This window comes from Ipomoea triloba, chromosome 3, assembly GCF_003576645.1.
Source record: "Ipomoea triloba cultivar NCNSP0323 chromosome 3, ASM357664v1".
Lineage (NCBI taxonomy): Eukaryota > Viridiplantae > Streptophyta > Magnoliopsida > Solanales > Convolvulaceae > Ipomoea > Ipomoea triloba.
Genome location: NC_044918.1, coordinates 2,098,019 through 2,118,285, shown reverse-complemented (window position 1 = coordinate 2,118,285; position 20,267 = coordinate 2,098,019). Strand labels below are relative to the sequence as shown.

Genomic DNA, 20,267 nt, shown 5'->3' with positions numbered 1-20,267 from the left:
TAATCTAGTAACGTCTTTTTGGTCATTTGCATAGCCTTTTCTTATTAGCAAGACTAAAAAAGTCACTTTGGACAAAAACTATACTACCCTACATATATAATTGAAGAACTAAAATTGTCATTTCCTATAAAGAAAAAACGTGAATACAATTTAACACTTAAGAACAGCTAAGAGTTCGTCTGATTCAATAGAAATTTGTTTTCAATTTTTCTAAAATTAAATTTTATTGTGTTAACACTCGATATGACAATTTTTTCTCATAGAACTTTCTTAAATTTTTCTTAAATCAAATATGAATAATAATTCTTATTATATTATTATAATAAAGTATATAATTATAATATTTTAATTTATAAATCACACAACTTTTATTATCATTATTATTATCAAGAGACATTGTTTTTACACATTATTCTTTATAATGTCAAACCTAACCAAACAATGAAATCAATATTTCTACTAATTTTTACCAACCAAACAATAAAATCAACTTTCATGATACTATGTAATTTCTTTTCCACAATTTAAATTACATTCATCCTCAATTATTTTCTGCTCAAAATCTCCTAAAAGGTCTTGGAAAAAATATTTCATATCCCCTAAATGTACGAAAGTAACTCATTCTTAAAAATAACATTTATATATGATAATAAAAAGTCAAAACATAGGCCAAAGACCTTGTGATCAAATGGCATAGCTGTAGCCTTCCCAAGTGAGAGGTCACATTCGATCCCTAGTGGGTATGTATGAACAGATACTACATTATAACAGTGTCAATAGTATTCAAAAAAAAAAAAAAAAAAAAAAGCCAAAACATACAACTAAATATATCTGTCGAAAAATATTATTTCATTCCTCATATCTTCAACCGCAAACTGAGCTTAAGTTCAATCAATAGAAAAAATATATATTGAAAACCAGAAAGGAATCAAATGTTTGACCAAAGATCTGTGACTGCACCGACAATTTACTCCAATAGTTACCAAAAAAAAAAAACAAAAACAAAAATAAAAAATAATAATAAACAAAACAAAACAAGGTTCAAGCATTTTACACGCCTATGAATCTATGAAATAAATGAATATGTGAACCCAACACAACTACACGAGCTCTGTTCAAATTTAAAAAAGAAAAAAAAAACAATATGTGAGTAAAAAAATAAAAATAAAAATAGAAATAAAAAGAAACAAAACCACGACGACCACTGTAAAATTCATGGACACTGTTCATTGGTTACCGATAAATGTCTCAAGCCTCTATATGAATCACAAGCCAATTTGCTACACCTACAACCCAGAAAAGAGAATGGCAATATAAGAGCAGACTGAACCAGCATCACTGGTTCCTCACACTTAAGGGTTTTAATGACTCAGAATCTTACCACCCTGTATCATAAATTACTCGATTAAAAGGCATTCCAATGACCAGAATCTCTCCTTGGTGTCTCACTCTCCAGTGAAGTCTTAAATGGCCCGCTCCAATGATCAGAATCTCTCCTTGGCGTTTCACTCTCCAGTGAAGTCTTGAATGGTCCGCCTGATCCGAATGGATCAGCATCATCAAATGACGAGAAATGCTGACCATAATCAGAGTCCTTAGTGCTACGCATGGAATCAAACCTTGCGAATGATGATGACTCTTGAGGTGCATAGTTTCCGAAGGTATATTCAGAATCTGCTGTGCTGCGGAAGGAGTCAAACCTTGCAAGAGAATCACGTGAGGATGAGAACAAATCATGGCCATAGTCAGAGTCCCTGGTGCTCCCCATAGAATCAAATCTTGTAAAGGATGCACCAGATCCAGATGCGATTAGGCCACCATCTTGCATATTGAAGGAATCGAATCTAGAGAAATCTTTTGAGTGCTCTTCTGAACCTTCACTGAATCTTCGTGGAGAATTAGAACTGTACATGGGTGTACTTGGAACAGAATCTGCAAAAGCATACGAGCTCTTCCCACGAAACATGTCATCTGCATGTAGGCTGGAACCATAAGAAGGTGTGCTTGGAACAGAATCAAAGAAAGGGCTCTTTGAGGATGCATTTTCTGTGTACGAGAACCCAGCATTATGACTTGGAGTACTAGGAACAGAATCAAAGAACGGGCTTTGCTTGGAGAATGCGTCTCCAGCATGTGTTGATCCCACATTGTAACTTGGAGTACTAGGAACTGAATCAAAGAATGGGCTTTGTTTTTGTAAACCATCACTTGTACCCATTGGTCCAATATTGTAACTTGGAGTACTAGGAACCGAATCAAAGAATAGGCCATGTTTCGGGAAGGGATCAGCTGCACCTATGGGTCCAATATTGTAATTTGGAGTACTGGGAACAGAATCAAAAAATGGGCTTTGCTTAGGAAATGTGTCATCTGCATGCTTGGATCCAGTTTTTATAGGGGCTAGGCCCCAGTCATCAGAATCAAAAAGAGAAGTTTCCTTGTCCTTCACATGATCACCATCCTGAGAACATTGATGAAACAAAGAGTAGTTTAGTTCTGCAGAACAGTTAAATGTATTGTTCTGAACATTCAAACAATGACACAAGATATGTAAATCCATTACAGCCATAACTGGACATCAACATTATTATGAGAACAGGACATTTTCACATCAGCTGTTTAGGGACATGTTTTATATACCTTACTAGCAACATCGTTGAAATTCCATGCAGCATCTGCATCATACTGAGTGTCAAATGCACCCCAGTCTGATTCATCAAAACCTTTTCCCCCAGAGAATACAGATTCAGCACCACGATGTTCACTGCTCCAGTAAATACAAAGTCAAACTTCTGATAGGGATGCAATAGAGTATGATTTCACCTCAAAGCATGATTAAGTAATGCAAATAGAAGTCTGTTCATCTTTTTTGGTTGATGAAAGAGAAACAAGAGATACATTAGAAGAAAAAGAGGAAAAAACAGCAGTATTACCTGTGTGGAGCATGGGGTGAACCATCAAAGCTGACTTCCTTTCTAGTTTGAGATTCATGGTATTCTTTTGAGGGGCTCTCAACATGTTTAGTCTTTGATGGACTTTCAGGTGGACTTTCAGCTCTTTGTTCACCAGTAAGAACAGAAGCCTCATCCTCCACTGTTGATAACTTCTCTGTTCTTGCACCAGCTTCAGAGTGTGATTTTTCAGTCTCACTGTCATCCAAAGATACTTTATCCCGAATCAAGGAAGACTTCTGTTTAGGAGGAGCTATGACATTAGCTACATCGAGGGTGAGCTCTTTTAGCAATGTGAATCCTGAAGGGCATAAAATTCAAGAGCACAATCAGAAAGAACCAGCAACAAGAAAAAACAATGACAAAAAAGGAAGGTAAGTTAGCACATTAGAAAGGATTAAATGCCCTTAAAATTAAAAGTGACTTTTCCAGTAAATACCTTCATCTTCAAACTTATCCCAATCCTCATCCCAATCTGCTGCTCCTTCTTGGATGCCAGGTTGCCAACCTTTAGAATTTTGTGTGTAAAAATATCACAAGTTGTAGAGAACATGAAACAAAATAAAGGGAGAAAGACGATACACTGTTTTTACAGCTAGACCAGCCAAATGGAAAGGGATATCAATACGAAGTTAATAGCATCTATCTGCTACAAAATTTGAAAATACCACATTACCCCCCACCCCCCACCCCCCCAAGTAACTCATTGTTGAGCACACAGCATATGTGTGAGCCCGTAAGGCTTAGTACACGGAAAATGGAATGCAAACAAAGATAATTTAAATAATCAAAGAAATCATGGGTAAAAGAAGTAGCTAAGAGACTTTTATTATTATTTTTTATATTTGATAGGTAAAACTAAAACACACTATTACCGGTAAAGCAACAACTAAAAATTATGGCCTCTGTCCCTTAGAGAATTAGATCGACACCCTGAATGTTGACAATTGACATGTAACTCCACGAGATCTTCTGGACACTTTCACAGCCAAAATGAAGTCACACGAGACAAAGATGGAGTATTTCATGAAGCAAATCAGAAGTTACATGACCAAGCATGTTTGAAGCAGAAAGTAAGGGCCATGAAAGAAAATAGTAATCAATTGCTTTTTGGCATATGTTAATACACTCTACCACTTCACACCTAGGATTCATTTAGGGTTTCAGAGACAGTAAAGTCTAATGTCAAATGCAGTTTATTGTATTTTGTTTCTATCAATAAATAATTTTAGTATTAAACAACACTTGATGAAAATATTACTTGGTGGCTTACAAAATAAATATGCAACAGCTTAGGTGCCTCTAGAAAGTAACCATATCCAAGCCCAATTATAAGCAAAATAATATACATACCAAATGGAAGCTCCAATAGTGAAGTAGGTTTGGCACGTAGCCCATATGTTTTGCAACGTTCATTCAACGATTTCACAAGCTTCTCAATATCTAACTGAATGTGATTGGCATGGTCCTGTGGAAGCCATAGAAAATTAAGCTTAAAGAGATTCTAAATATCTTCAAAAGTTCAGTAGTTGGTAAACCCTACCTGAATACCATCAGCTTTGCCATCTTGATCCATTTTGACAATTGCCCGATATAGCTCCATCTTTTTCTCCTACAATTTCAAAAGGTTCAAAAGCAATGCCATATTACTCAGGCAAACCTGACTAAATTGAAACTTGGAGTGTAAACAAAAAGCTTATCCAATATCATAAACTGATAAAAGTAAACTGAGTTGCCAGAAAAGTTTAAGAATGACGGTTGCAAATATACCTGAATATCACGAAATGTGGCCTCCTCAATGGTCAATTTAGAGGCTACGTCTCCAGACTGCTTATACTTCTCTTCATACTTTTTTGCCAGTGACTCAACCTGTAATACAACTTTGTTCTGTGAGCTCAGTAACCATAGAAATCAAATGTGTGCATCCTTATGTCTTTAAAAAGTTTACCTCTTTTTTGTCAGAAGAAGCCCTTTCAGTGATCTCATTTAGTCTATTGTCACATCGGCTTTTATATAAAATCTAGCAGAAAACATCATGTGAAAAAAGTAGACTGTCAGTAATATGTGCCAACTTGGAGCAGTAATTCCTCAAATACCCCAAACATAAATAGCAACACTGCTATCATGAAGACACATCAATCTTAACAGTGCATATAAGAGTATACCCTAAATAAATACACACTGTCAAACCAGGTGAAAGAAAATATGGAGTAACTAATTAGCACTTACAAAGGAACAATAATACTGTATGCTCCACACACATCCCTTTAAATTGGTAGTTTTAAGAACCAGTATATAATTTTCATGCCATCAAAACCAACTCCCTGCCCTCCACCCCTCAAAAAAAATATTTGGTGAGAAGGTATTCCCAGTTAGAGAAGCTCCTGACTAGATCATATTAAAATGGGAGAACTATCCGCGAAAAAAAAAAAAAAATGAAGTGGAAGAAAGGAGGAAAATCAGAGGCACTTACAAGTTCTTGCATCTTTGTATGATAGAAATGAGTTTTTTCTTTTGCATCTAATATTTCCTTCTCCAGTTCTGCAACCTGAAATTGACATAAAATATAATGCAAATAACTATACAGAAAATCAAATGTTATCCTCAGACCTCAATCCTTCTAATATCAAGTTAACATTTATATGAAATTATATTATCCTTAGCCGTAGCTTACCTAACCATTAAGAAGGCATAAATGCTAGATTGCACAGCACCAAGTTTAATAAATAAGAGATATCATCCTAACTGATAAAATCTGTTCACACTGAATACTAAAACAATGGCTTAGCCAGTGGTCAAAAGCATAGCCCATTGATAACTTTACAGACTTGCTAAACATTGTCAAAAGGGAAAGGGGAGAAAGGGTAACAATTATCGACAAAAGGAGAACAATTATTCTTAGCAGTTGATGTTCAACGTTTTTAATGTGAAAAGCACATCCGAGCAATGGAACTCTGCATCACTTTAAAGCGCAAAGTGAAGTACTGCTTTTGTATATAAAGTGACACAAAGTGGAAAAATTAAATTTTATAATCTAGAAATCTATAATGATACAGAGTATATAATTATGATTTATAATGCAATTTTTAAGACAAAATATTATAATTGGCATCATTATATAACAATACAAGCATATTGCATCCTAAATCAGACAGCTACTTTTGACAAGTGTGAAAATTCTACAATTAACATAATAAAAAATTAATAAATTCATATTATCATAATATTCCATTATTCATCCATCAATCATTAATCATTAATATTTATCTAAACACAAGCATCATATTGATTAACGAATGCATAGTAAATTGAGCATCATACATTCATACGCAATACATATTTTCTAAACACATCAAATTGAGTGCATTAATTAATTAAGGGTTAATTTGTTTTTTAAAAAAAAAATAAAAATAAAAATAAAAATAAAAAAAGCAATTGAATACATGAATTATTTAAGGTTTAATTTATTTTTATTATTTAAAAAAAAAACAAAAAAAAAAAACAAAAAACAAAAAACCCTTGCATGGAGTCTGGAGAGCCCCACTTGCCCAAATTAATTAATTAAACACAAATTAAATATACAGTATTAGTTAATTAAGGTTTACTTTCAGAGAGAGGAAAAATATTATTAAAAAAAAAAGAATAAAAAGATCTTGTTTAGTGCTCAGAGAGAGAAGAGCATGTGAGAGAAAGTATACTTAAAAGAGAAGAGTTGAGACAGCATTACTGTCGTCTTCTTCTTCCCCCACCCACCCGAAACAAAGGGAGTAATGAGCGATTCGGCAAAAGAAGAAGAAAAGTAACTTGCAATTCATAGGCATGAGAGATCAGTGAAGGATGAGGCAATTCAGCCAAATTGCAAAACAGTTGGCTGCCAAAATGTTTAATCAGACTTTAGAGTTCAATTGGAGGCAATTCTCAAGCTTAACTTTGTTGACCTTGCTTAATATTCAAAAGCACGCTTAGGGTTGCACTTTTTGAGTCACTCAGCTTCGGTCCGCTTTCAAACTTTTTAGCGCTTTGCAGAAGCAGAGCACAATCCCCTCAATCACAATTGCTTCATCACTTGAGCGATGAAGCAATTGCTTTTGACAAGTGAGGTTGATGATTACATAATTTGTGCTGTATCGAGAAACTGGTAATGCTAAAATGGGAATACACTACATTTCATTTAATCACATCAACTATTTCATATCTTGCTTAGAAAAAATTTGTACTATTCAACATATATGCATAGGTTTAGCATGATAGCTAAATGAGAAACACAAACAACTCAAGGACCTAGAAGTGTCATCTGCATGCATTGACTGAACTTCCCCCTAAAGAACATTCCTAAGCATATAATTCTAGTGCACATTCACAGCGTCACAAAATCCAAAGATTTCCATGGACCCAGGAACTTAATTTGCTAGTTTAAAAGAACTAAACCAGTGAAACTTAAAATTTAAAATTATTACCTTCTTCTCTGCATCAGTTGCCTCCTTGAACTTTGAGGTTAAAGAGCTTTGTTCCTCTGTACTAAGTTGGTCAACAAGATGCTTCTCCAGTACAGGAACTTTGGGCTTTTGTTGAGTAGGCGGCTTAGCTTCATCAAGATGAGTAATGGAAGCTGGACGTGGTGGCTTTCCTAGAGGAGCAGATGCAGCTTGCCGTGGTCCTTTTACCCCTTGCGCTTGCTGCAAACCTGACAAGGACAAAGAAGGTTATGATGTATTTTGGAGATGAAGAATATTGGTAGATGACAATTATGACATCAAGGAGGGAGGAAGAGTGTATACCAGGAGTATGTTTCCAAGCTGCTCCAGGATATGCTGCAGGAGGTTTACCAGAAGCAAGTGCCAATGTTTCATCCAACATAATACTACTTGGAAGGACAGAAGGAAGAGGATGGCCTTCCCTGTATCGCTCCATAAGGTAGAGTGAAATACAAAACTCTCTCAGAGACAGCATGCTGTCATTGTCTTGATCAGATAAGTCCCACACCTGCCTTAAGATCTCTGTCAAACCCAAAATGCACTTACTTAGACTGCAATTCCCCACAGATCAATCAGAGGACTTTAACAACAAATTAAGAACCTCTTAAAGGATCTACAGAAAATTAAATGCTCTTTAATGTAGAATACCTACACAACATATTACTACTGGTTAATGGTGTGGAAGCTCCAACCCACAGAGATAGAGCAAGGATAGCAAGGATTGTATATTGAAGAAAAAAGATAAATGCAGCATTGGGTGGAAAAAGAGAGAAAGGCAAGGATGGCTAGACTAGGCCAACTTGTCTAAACAAATAACCTGGTGGCCATAAAAAGAAGTAACTTAAGACATCTATTTTTCACATTAGTTCAATTTGTACAACATAGTCCCCTCAGCATGTCAATAGCATGTAAATCATGAGTCAAAAGATCCTCTTTTATCTGGTGGAGCCATATGCATAAAATAGAAAATGCATAATAATTGTCAGCCATGGTATAACTTTTCAGGCCCTTTTATATTGAAATTTCCAATATCTTTCCCCTACCATCACCTTCTAATAATGCAGAAAAGAAGCAACAAATTGCTTCATTTCTTAGAAGAAAAAACAAAGTTCTTCAACTTCAGTGAATTTGAATAAAATAAAACTAATAGTAGTATACACAGAAATGCACCAGCTACAATATACTTCATTAATAAAGACATGCCACATGCAATAAGTAGATTAAAACTGCCCAAAGTTATAAAATGGAATAGAAAGAACTGCAAAATTTCAAGGACAAAAATAGAGAAAATAAGTATAATCCACCTCGAGGCAGCCTCCAACTCAAAAACAGGTTGCGTGCCTGTTCACCGGTGATTTTTCCATCTTTGTTTGTATCCACTGCCACAAATACTTTGTTATACTTCTGAAAATCAGCTTGTGTCATCTTTGGCCATGGAGACTGAGACTGAGACTGGACAGAAACAGAATTTCCAGCTCCACCGTGAACTATGGTGGAACTCTGCAGAGGGACCCTCTGGTTTGGTTTCATTGTTGGCTGAGTTTGCTGGTATTGATGGCTCACAGATTGCTGAGAATTTGTGATTTCCAATGGATTAATTGAACTAGGCTTAATGTTTGGTTGAAATCCAGTAGATACTGGGACTAGAGCTGACGAGGCAGGTAAGCTACCAGCAGAAGATGTGAGTGGCTTGGAGTCCTGCTTTGGTAGGACGGATGTTGCTGAAAAAACATCTCCAAAATGAGAATTGGAAGCAAATCCATTTCCTGTCACTTGAGTTGCTCTAGAGTCCTTAGCTGGAGGTTGGTGACCCAGTGAAGCTGAATGATTTGAGTGAGGCGAACTACGCTGCACCAATGAAGTAGCTTCTTGTGGTTTTGATTGTGAAGATGCCAACCCAGATGCAGCAATGCCAAATCCATCCTGACTGTTAAGGTTGACACCCTTATTAGGAAATTGGGGAACAACCCCAGGTTGAGGACCAACAGTCCCACCACCAAGCCAATTAGAGGAATTAGGGGAATGAAAAGCAGGCATAGAAGATCCTGCAGGCATTCCTGGACTTGAAACACCTGATTGAGGCTGGAGTGTGGCGTTAGGAGTTGGTAGTCGAGGGGTGCTTATGAGTTGATTTTGTTTAGATGGAAATCCTTGTGAACCAGCTATGCCACCATTCGGAGTCGCCAATGGAGCAGCACCAGTAGCAGGGGCTACTGGGGCACCAGGCTTACTGTTTGGGTGAGGACCAGATGCAACCACAGCATTTATCTTGGGAGCAGGAATTTTAGCTGAAGCTGGACTGTATAATGCAGCCTTAACTATATCAGGAGTCAACTCCCGTTTACTTTGTGCCACAGTTACAAGTTTCAGAGCATTATAAAATTGTTGGCGACTAAGGAATCCTGTTTGATTTTGATCGGCATACGTCCAAATCTGTACATAAATGATATCGGGATTGACTTTTTAGCTAAAACGCTAGGAATAGTATAAGCTTGAAGATTGATCGGATATGCATATATAATGAACAATTCTTGAACTTAGGTTATGTGTACTTGGACCTAAACTGGTCCCTTTAGCACAAATTTAAGTGGCTCATCTGAAATACTTTCATAACTTTCCCACTGCAAAAATCCTAAACCACAAACTCAAAATGATCTAATTAACTAGTGCATTGATTTAAGATCCTCGAACAACTCAAATCCTAACTCATAATAATTCCAAGCTACTATGTTTATGATTCAGATGTCAACGACACAAATAATCCCATTTCCCTATTATCTATCTCTCCGATAATGTTAACAACTCTAGCAAGTAGCAACACAAATAAAATTTGATAAGTAGACACAGAAAAAACAGCTGGAAGTAGATTGTTAAACAGTATATAAGCTCAAATGAACATACTAGCTTATCCAAATCCAGTAACATAGATGCCTAACCGCAAAATTGGATTATATATATCTCATTATTATCCCGTGTTAGGGAGAGATGGCATAGGAGGAACCTGAGCAAGGACTTGTTTGGGTAAACTGAAGGATTGGAAGAAGGAAACGGCCTCATGACCACTGATTCGACCATCCCGATCCAAATCGGCTTTCTGAAAATACGCCTCGAATTGATCCATGTTGGGCGCAGCCATTTCGGCTCCGGCGAGTCCCTAGTCGGAATTGGGGAAGCGACTAAGAAGATAGATCTGCGCTATCGCTATGGAATCATTTAGGGCTCAGAGTTTCCGATGGGGTTTAGAGAATCCGACCGGTTAATTGACCGACGGTGTGGTGGGTCGGGTAGATCAGTGGCGCTCAGGGAATAGCATAGGGAAACGAAAATAAGAAGAGGTGACGTCAGAGTTTTAACGGGGTGATTTTTAATGGTACGTTAGGGAATATTTTTTAGACAGTGTCCAGAAGAATTTTACCATTCATGAATAAAAAGTTAAAAATGGAATAAAAATTATTACAAATCCCACATTATTTATAAAGTTTATGGAGAAAATATCATTTTTGGTGCATAAGTATTAGTAAAATTACAATTTTGATCAATATGTTTAATTTCTACTAATTTTCATTGTTTTACTACCAATTTTCATCCACGTTTATTGTTTTTGTGTCAAAATTCATCACGTCGGTCACCCCTACGTTTAAAACATGCTGAAATATGAATTTATGAAGGGTATTTTCGCCATTTTCAAATAAGATCCCAATTTCAACATGAATACAGAAATTTAAGTCTTAAGGTCGATCTTAATTCGCAGTTCTCCTCCGCAAATTAAGGTAGGATGAGAAGGATAATTGCGAATCGGGGTCGGTCTTAGGGCTTAAATCTCTTTATTCATACTCAAATGTAGATCTTAAGTTCAAAATGACGAAAATACCCTTAATAATTTCATATTTCGGCATATCTTTGCTCCCAAAAGGTTGAATCTCACGGCCCGATAAAGCATCTGGGAGGATGCTGCTTATTGTGCAAAAAAAAGCCATACTCACTTTGAGAGGTTGCCCCCATACTGCTGCTAGTGAGACTCGATCCATGGTCTTTGCTCCTAAACTTCACCCTTGTGAGTTGTGACCAATTGAGCTGCCCATGCGACATATCTTAAACGAAGGGGTGACCGATGTAATGAATTTTAGCATTAAAACAATAGTCGTGAATGAAACTTGATACTAAAACAATAGTACAAAATGATAGGAATTAAACATATAGACCAAAACTATCATTTTGCTATATACTCGTGGACCAAAATTGGTATTTCCTCATGTAACAATAAGATAGTAATGAAAGGTTTACTTTTTGATAATTTTAAAGGTGAAAATTTGTTATAATATCTAGTTATACTTTAACTTAAAAAAGTTTAAGCCAATTAAAGATGTCATTTAAAAGGTAAAAAAGTTGCGTAGTATTTTTTTGCAAGTAATTGAGGATGTGTAAAATTTATTTAATTATTTTTGTCAAATATTTCATTTTGTTGTCTCGCAATTTATTTATCCTCTGGTGGAAGGCGACCTCTGGTCGGCTTTGGTTGCCTTCCGCCGTTGTCCGGCGATCGGTCCTAGTCGTCGGATTTTCCCTTGAACCCTAAATGATCTATTATTGCAGGTTATTTATCAATTTTTGGATTTTTTTGTTTAATTTTACATGTTAAAGGGCTTAATTGCACTTTTTAAATGTTTAAGAACCTAATTAACTTTTCAATAATTATTTAGGGGTTTATTTGACCCTTTTCCCAATAATTGAAGGTGAGATTTGAGAGAACAATTATATTAGAATTAGAATTGTTAGAATCAGGCACAGTAAAGTTGGGTGGTTGAATAGGCCCCACCATATTACCTTTCAAAACAAGTTAAACAACATCAATTCTACCGGTTTTCTTTACCTTCTTCAAAAACATTTATCCTGTCTGTCACTTGTAACCCAAACTCAATATACTCTTTCCGTCACATTTTATGTGTTTTTTTTTTTTTTTTTTTTTTTTTTNAAGTAGCAACACAAATAAAATTTGATAAGTAGACACAGAAAAAACAGCTGGAAGTAGATTGTTAAACAGTATATAAGCTCAAATGAACATACTAGCTTATCCAAATCCAGTAACATAGATGCCTAACCGCAAAATTGGATTATATATATCTCATTATTATCCCGTGTTAGGGAGAGATGGCATAGGAGGAACCTGAGCAAGGACTTGTTTGGGTAAACTGAAGGATTGGAAGAAGGAAACGGCCTCATGACCACTGATTCGACCATCCCGATCCAAATCGGCTTTCTGAAAATACGCCTCGAATTGATCCATGTTGGGCGCAGCCATTTCGGCTCCGGCGAGTCCCTAGTCGGAATTGGGGAAGCGACTAAGAAGATAGATCTGCGCTATCGCTATGGAATCATTTAGGGCTCAGAGTTTCCGATGGGGTTTAGAGAATCCGACCGGTTAATTGACCGACGGTGTGGTGGGTCGGGTAGATCAGTGGCGCTCAGGGAATAGCATAGGGAAACGAAAATAAGAAGAGGTGACGTCAGAGTTTTAACGGGGTGATTTTTAATGGTACGTTAGGGAATATTTTTTAGACAGTGTCCAGAAGAATTTTACCATTCATGAATAAAAAGTTAAAAATGGAATAAAAATTATTACAAATCCCACATTATTTATAAAGTTTATGGAGAAAATATCATTTTTGGTGCATAAGTATTAGTAAAATTACAATTTTGATCAATATGTTTAATTTCTACTAATTTTCATTGTTTTACTACCAATTTTCATCCACGTTTATTGTTTTTGTGTCAAAATTCATCACGTCGGTCACCCCTACGTTTAAAACATGCTGAAATATGAATTTATGAAGGGTATTTTCGCCATTTTCAAATAAGATCCCAATTTCAACATGAATACAGAAATTTAAGTCTTAAGGTCGATCTTAATTCGCAGTTCTCCTCCGCAAATTAAGGTAGGATGAGAAGGATAATTGCGAATCGGGGTCGGTCTTAGGGCTTAAATCTCTTTATTCATACTCAAATGTAGATCTTAAGTTCAAAATGACGAAAATACCCTTAATAATTTCATATTTCGGCATATCTTTGCTCCCAAAAGGTTGAATCTCACGGCCCGATAAAGCATCTGGGAGGATGCTGCTTATTGTGCAAAAAAAAGCCATACTCACTTTGAGAGGTTGCCCCCATACTGCTGCTAGTGAGACTCGATCCATGGTCTTTGCTCCTAAACTTCACCCTTGTGAGTTGTGACCAATTGAGCTGCCCATGCGACATATCTTAAACGAAGGGGTGACCGATGTAATGAATTTTAGCATTAAAACAATAGTCGTGAATGAAACTTGATACTAAAACAATAGTACAAAATGATAGGAATTAAACATATAGACCAAAACTATCATTTTGCTATATACTCGTGGACCAAAATTGGTATTTCCTCATGTAACAATAAGATAGTAATGAAAGGTTTACTTTTTGATAATTTTAAAGGTGAAAATTTGTTATAATATCTAGTTATACTTTAACTTAAAAAAGTTTAAGCCAATTAAAGATGTCATTTAAAAGGTAAAAAAGTTGCGTAGTATTTTTTTGCAAGTAATTGAGGATGTGTAAAATTTATTTAATTATTTTTGTCAAATATTTCATTTTGTTGTCTCGCAATTTATTTATCCTCTGGTGGAAGGCGACCTCTGGTCGGCTTTGGTTGCCTTCCGCCGTTGTCCGGCGATCGGTCCTAGTCGTCGGATTTTCCCTTGAACCCTAAATGATCTATTATTGCAGGTTATTTATCAATTTTTGGATTTTTTTGTTTAATTTTACATGTTAAAGGGCTTAATTGCACTTTTTAAATGTTTAAGAACCTAATTAACTTTTCAATAATTATTTAGGGGTTTATTTGACCCTTTTCCCAATAATTGAAGGTGAGATTTGAGAGAACAATTATATTAGAATTAGAATTGTTAGAATCAGGCACAGTAAAGTTGGGTGGTTGAATAGGCCCCACCATATTACCTTTCAAAACAAGTTAAACAACATCAATTCTACCGGTTTTCTTTACCTTCTTCAAAAACATTTATCCTGTCTGTCACTTGTAACCCAAACTCAATATACTCTTTCCGTCACATTTTATGTGTTTTTTTTTTTTTTTTTTTTTTTGTTTCAAGAAAGAGGGGAACACCCAACTAGGTCCTAACTGGTCTGGAGACCAGCCCCGTGCAAAGGGACGCGTCTTTGGAAACTCGCGCCCCGTGAAGATCTTGATCCTCCGATGACTGTTTCGTAGAGAGCATTTAATTCAATTAACGAAACTTAATTAAAAAAAATTTAATCTAATTTTTCATAATATTAAATTTAATATTAGTTATATATTTAGAAATTACACTAAAAATACTATTAAACACACAAAAAAATTAAAATAAGTAAAAAAATATTAAAGAAAATAAACAAAGAATGAAGTGTTGATTTGACCCATGAATAATAAATAGAGCAGATAAAATGAGAAAGATGGAGTATTACTTTAGATAATGATATTGGGTATAATGGGTATATATCGTGATCTATGCATAACAAAAATTATTTACATATTTAAAAGATAATACTCATAAAAAAAACTTAATAATGTGAACCGATATTGTTATTTTTAGATTTAAAGATAGCAGTATTATTTGATGATTAAAAAAAAAGAATATAGTTATTACACATACCCAACTAGTTTTCAGTATTAAGCATTTAATCTTAGTTTGACCTCTACCAACCACGTGTAAGATTTTAATTTTGTAAATCTTTATGTATCTATGCAACTGTGCATTCACTATATTGGGAAGTTACGTGCAATAATCTTTTCAACATTTACCTTTTGCACTGAAAATGATTCCTCATTTTCTTCATCAAAGCACACTACGTAAATACCCAAGTTTAATTGGTGGTTGGCTTACCAAATTCATCACTCTACCGCAACCAAACCAATTATATCCCCAAACAAAAATAAATTTTGAAATTCATTTGCCTTTCCCATAGAAAAAATGATAACCCAAGGCAAAATTTCCTCAGGATCACTCCAACCCAAGAAGATAGTGACTTAGCCGACCCATTAGGTGAGATAACTAGTGTCTGTTACTTAAAAAGGAGTCCACCACATTGGGTGTAACTATTACACTGCAGTTATCAAGACTCGATTTTGTGTCTTTGCCCACAATTTACGACCCGAGAAAAAAATGATAATGTTGCATATGCCTCTAAAACACATTTGTTATTGAATAAGAAAAAATGAAAATTCTCACAAATGCATTTAACCACAATATATGTTTTTTTTTTTAAATGGTAGAAGTAGAAGTATTTTGATGAGTTAAGTAAAAATTGACATGCAGAAATGTTCCTTTTACAAACATACATGATAATAAAAGATATTAAAGAAACTTCTAGGTATGGAGTGTACTTTTTTATATTATCTTAATGGTAGTGTGTAATATGTGTCTTTTGCCACCCAAAGAAAGTGTCATTGTCATTTTCATTGGGTTAAACTTGATAATGCAACACAAGAATTAAAACACTCTGCACCTGTTACTAGATTTGGTCAGCTAGAAGTTTCAAGAAAGCAATAAACTACAGTAATGGAAAGAATTAACTCAATAGTGTAAGATATATACAGCCATTTAAGTTCTAAGTTCTTGTTTGGGAATGAATGAAGATCTTCATTTATTTTGTTTTCTGGCTCATTTAGAAGAGTATTGACAGCAGAAGTTACTTCAATTAGAATTTCAGAGCAAGGAGAGTGATAAACAATCTATTGCAAAAATTTAAACTCTGCAGGAAATGTTCATGGAGAAAATAAGGACAGCATTACAAAAACACGCAAACAGCAAAATATACATTTAGGTAAGTTCAATCCATTACAATGCCATTGACAGACTAAAAACTAAGAGATTGAAAATAGGAATTTATATGGAAAATTAAAATAAAATAAAATAAAATCAAGACAAAAGCTTAAAACCTAAGTACCTCTGACAACAAGTATGAGCATGGTAGCCGGACCTCTTGAAATAAAATATGAACACTATGATGACTGCATGACTTTATTTTGTTTGACACGAGCAGGTACCTTGAATGCTTGGCACTTCCACATTGGTGTCCTCTCAACTAGAAACAGGAGCTTATCGCTGGTAGTAGCTTGGGTAATGCTCTCTTCGTTTGGAGACGAGCTTTTATATTTCAGCTCCTCTTTGGGGTTTTTGATCCCTGAAATTACAAATGCTAAGGGGTAACTTTTTCTGTTTGAATCTTCCCTTCTTTCTGCCCATATGCTCTCCGGTTGTCTCCGCTGTGTTAGTTGCTTCTCCTTCCCAGTTTTCCATCTTTGAAGACTCATCTGTACTGAATTGTAACATTTTTGCATTTTCCATCACTGGATGGTCAGAATTATTGAATTTTGATATGTTCAGATCTAATCTAAGCATGCCTGTCTCTGGGACTGAACCCTTTTTAGAATCCGGAAGTCCTCCAACACCATGGCCATTGCTCTTGGAAAGCTGGTGTCCTTCCAAGGACGTCACACCATTAGAAACCGTACCTTTTTCAGAAGGTGGCGAGGTCTTGAGCCTCTTATGTTTGTGATTCCTCATTTCAACTGCCGAGCTCTTAGAAATTCTAGGGGAACTGTTTATAGCGGTATGCAACTTCCTGGCTAGCTCCTCATCTGTACCGGAATTTTCAATCCCTTTATGTTTATTGTACAAAGTCTGCACAGCAACATGCTTCTTAGTTTTATTCTTCTTCGACTGTCTATCTCTACTAGCTGCCTCCTTGTTAATGTTAGCAACCAATTCCAAAGCGTTCTTAGCAGCAGACACTGCTTTCGCTGCTTTCGCAGCCTTCTCTTCAGCTGCGGCTCTTGCAGCCTTCGCCACCTTAGCTGCTTCTACAGCTGCTAACCTCGACGTTTCGATAATCTCCTCATTCGAGAGACCGGGCTTACTCAAATGAGATCTCAACAGATTATTGAGACGGGTATCGAATTCACTACCAGTACTGGAACTACTAGCAGTTGATGGGGATGGGGTATAAGAATTAACATCAGAATTCTGTTTCTTCAACCCAGCTAAAAGGCGTTTCCGGGGTGGCAAAAGCACATCAGCATCCAAGTGATTAACATCACATACATTAGCTTCCATCATTCTCTACATCAACCCATAAACAACATCTCCAGCAACTATTACACCACAAACAACATCATACCATTAGCAAGCTAAAAATCAAAAGCAATCCCTACTGAAAATCCAATTCCCCATTTCCATTCAAAATTCATCCAAAAACTGGCAAAACCCAATCGTTAACGAAATCAAAATCAAAATCAGACACCGGATTCAAAATTCAACTCATAGCTATAAACACAGACAACAGGAAACAAGAACCAAAGCCATATCAAGACAAAAAACCTTTTCCCCTGCGTTAACGCAGACAAAGAAATGAACACGAATTCAGCATAATCAAGGGAATTAAGGGCATGATTTAAGAGAATTATGCAAATCTCTTGGAGCTTAAGATAGCAGTACGTGTACCAATCCCCGATACGCAAATAGACGGAAACTTGAACAAGAATTGAAGCGAATGAAGATCAAAGAAAGTGAAATACCTGATCTTTTCATCTTAGAGGGGAGATGAGAGCACAAGTTGTAATTAGGGTTTTCAGAGAAAGAAAGAGAGATGGTTTGTAAAAATAATAATAGTAATAATAATAAGAAACAGTTAAAGAGAGAGAAAGAGACATTAGATGATCACATCATGCCAGGAACAATTTCGATTGGTTGTGAATTTAGAAAACCAAAATGTAAATATTTGCCTAATGCATATGTTATCTGGTAATGTTAGTGTCATTTTACCTCCGTTTTAAGCTAAAACCACATCTTTGCCATAACTCTTTGCCCTTCTTTATTCTTCTTTTACAACAACCTTCTTACTCAAAACACTCTTTGTGTTTCCCAACTAATTACTTCAATTTCTTCTTTCTTTGGCGTTTTCTTTTTTTTGGAAATCATTTTTCGAGTTTTCCGTATTTAGATGTGCCTGAAAAATACAGTCAGCGGAAAACATTTTTCATTAACTGAAAAAAATATGGTCATTTTGACGGAATTCACTTTCCACAACACCCCCGAAAACCAATGTTTATTGGTTTCGCCATAAACCAATGGTGTTTTTTTAATTTTAAAATAAAATTATATTTAATATTATTATAAATATTTTTATATTCTAAATAAAATAATTAAAATGTTAAATATATATAATTTTGCTCATTTTTCAAAAAATAACCAAACACACCAAGACAGTTTTCTAGAATGCAACCAAACACTAAAAATGAAACTATTTTCTTAAAAATGAGTCATTTTTTATAAGTGATTTTCCTGGTTAAAATGGATAGATAAAAACATTGAGGATGCTTTGATTTTACGATTAATACTTTTAGTGTATAAAAAGTATTATATTTTAAATAAAAAGTATTGCACATATCACGGAGTCACGGTGTAACGGTCTAGCATATGATTTATTATATTTGTCTTTATCTAAGATTAGTTTCTAAAATTTATCTTGACTGATATGACTTCATTTATAAGGTTAATTTTATATTTATTATTTATCTTTGACTTGATTGATATGTTATTAAAATGCAAATCCAAGGAGTTTATATTCAAGTGATATAGATTTGAAAATCTTTTATTTTCTTTTTTAATGGAGAGAAATTGAAGTATTTACTTAGGCTGTCATTATCCCTGCAAATTTAGCATTAGCAATGTGACATGGCAAGAGAGAGAAATATATTTTTATTTTATTTTAAGCTGATGTGTATTGACAAGGGAGAGAGAATTGGCTAAATTAACAATAGGAGAGAGAATTTGCTAATTTGTCATGATGCACCTTTTGTGCTGCCAACCCACCTTTTGTTTCCTTTTTTATTTTGATTATTTCTGTTAATATTATTTTAGTATTATGTTTATAATATAATAGGAAAGTGAGACTCATTTTTTAGAGTGGGAGAGATTTGCAGGGATGTAGAATAAAAAATGTATAATTTACAAATTTGATAATGTGGAAGTGGGGCCCATTTTAAAAAATGTGAGGGATTTGCAGGGATAAGGATAGCGTTAGTTATCTTTTTAATAGGTGCTTAATAAATGGGATACGAATTCAATGAGTAAGAAAGTAAGTTATTTAATTGATGACCCAAGCAAGTGGACAAAATGACTCTTTTACCCCCTAATTGCTGCAGCAGTGCAGCCCCTACCCATCAACCATCAACCATCCTCCTCTCCTCTACATGATCTAAGACGTAGGTATTTTTTAATAGTATAACAGCAATTTTATACCTTTTTTAAATCCACAAGATCTATTGATTGCATGATCTTTAATGTTAATGTGAAGGAGACGCACAAATAAATAAATAAAATATATACGTGCGTTTATTTGTAAATAATTTTTCTTTAAATATATTTAGTATTAATTGTTAATTAATTTCTTCTAAAAAAATATACATTTTAAAAAAATATTCTTAATTAGAGTATTAGGACTCTGTATTCTAATTACACTATAATTCATTTACGGCAGGCTATTGAAGCCGTACGCCCGTACTTAGGTCTTCCTCTCGGACATACACGATCTATGAATCTCCTTAGTTAGATGCATTATATGCGCCAAGGGGATTCCACTACGAGTAAGTATCTCGGCAAAACTAAGATTTTAATTAGACTTCTTGCTAAAGTCGATCGACCAATTATTTTAGAAAAATAGAATCTATATATATATATATATATATATATATATATATATATATATATATATATATATATATATATATATATATATATATATATATATATAT

At 34.9% G+C, this 20,267-nt stretch overlaps 2 protein-coding genes across 2 annotated transcripts; both read right to left on the bottom strand.

The window, feature by feature from the left end:
• Positions 1-955: 955 nt before the first annotated feature.
• Positions 956-10,756, bottom strand: LOC116012601 (epidermal growth factor receptor substrate 15-like 1). Its single transcript, XM_031252177.1, has 13 exons — positions 10,428-10,756; positions 8,731-9,859; positions 7,730-7,948; positions 7,409-7,635; positions 5,425-5,499; positions 4,900-4,971; positions 4,722-4,820; positions 4,495-4,563; positions 4,305-4,419; positions 3,391-3,459; positions 2,934-3,252; positions 2,641-2,764; positions 956-2,461 (listed from the first exon to the last, which is right to left on the bottom strand). The coding sequence occupies exons 1-13, from the start codon at positions 10,560-10,562 to the stop codon at positions 1,406-1,408; spliced, it is 3,708 nt and encodes a 1,235-aa protein (XP_031108037.1). The 5' UTR covers positions 10,563-10,756; the 3' UTR covers positions 956-1,405.
• A 5,464-nt stretch (positions 10,757-16,220) lies between these two features.
• Positions 16,221-18,187, bottom strand: LOC116014313. The gene is made up of 2 exons (XM_031254343.1): positions 18,030-18,187; positions 16,221-17,606 (listed from the first exon to the last, which is right to left on the bottom strand). Exon 2 carries the CDS (start codon positions 17,569-17,571, stop codon positions 16,603-16,605), a length of 969 nt encoding a protein of 322 aa, XP_031110203.1. The 5' UTR covers positions 17,572-17,606; positions 18,030-18,187; the 3' UTR covers positions 16,221-16,602.
• Between the last annotated feature and the right edge of the window lie 2,080 nt (positions 18,188-20,267).

What these genes read in the sequence shown, in the direction of transcription:
- LOC116012601 (XM_031252177.1), bottom strand. Translation starts at nt 10,562, where the DNA reads ATGGCTGCGCCCAACATGGATCAATTCGAGGCGTATTTTCAGAAAGCC. An exon ending in GAGTTGGAGGCTGCCTCGAG is followed by an intron (nt 7,949 to 8,730) that starts GTGGATTATACT and finishes TGGGTTTGACAG; the next exon opens with AGATCTTAAGGCAGGTGTGG. An exon ending in ACTATTGGAGCTTCCATTTG is followed by an intron (nt 3,460 to 4,304) that starts GTATGTATATTA and finishes AAAATTCTAAAG; the next exon opens with GTTGGCAACCTGGCATCCAA.
- LOC116014313 (XM_031254343.1), bottom strand. Translation starts at nt 17,571, where the DNA reads ATGATGGAAGCTAATGTATGTGATGTTAATCACTTGGATGCTGATGTG.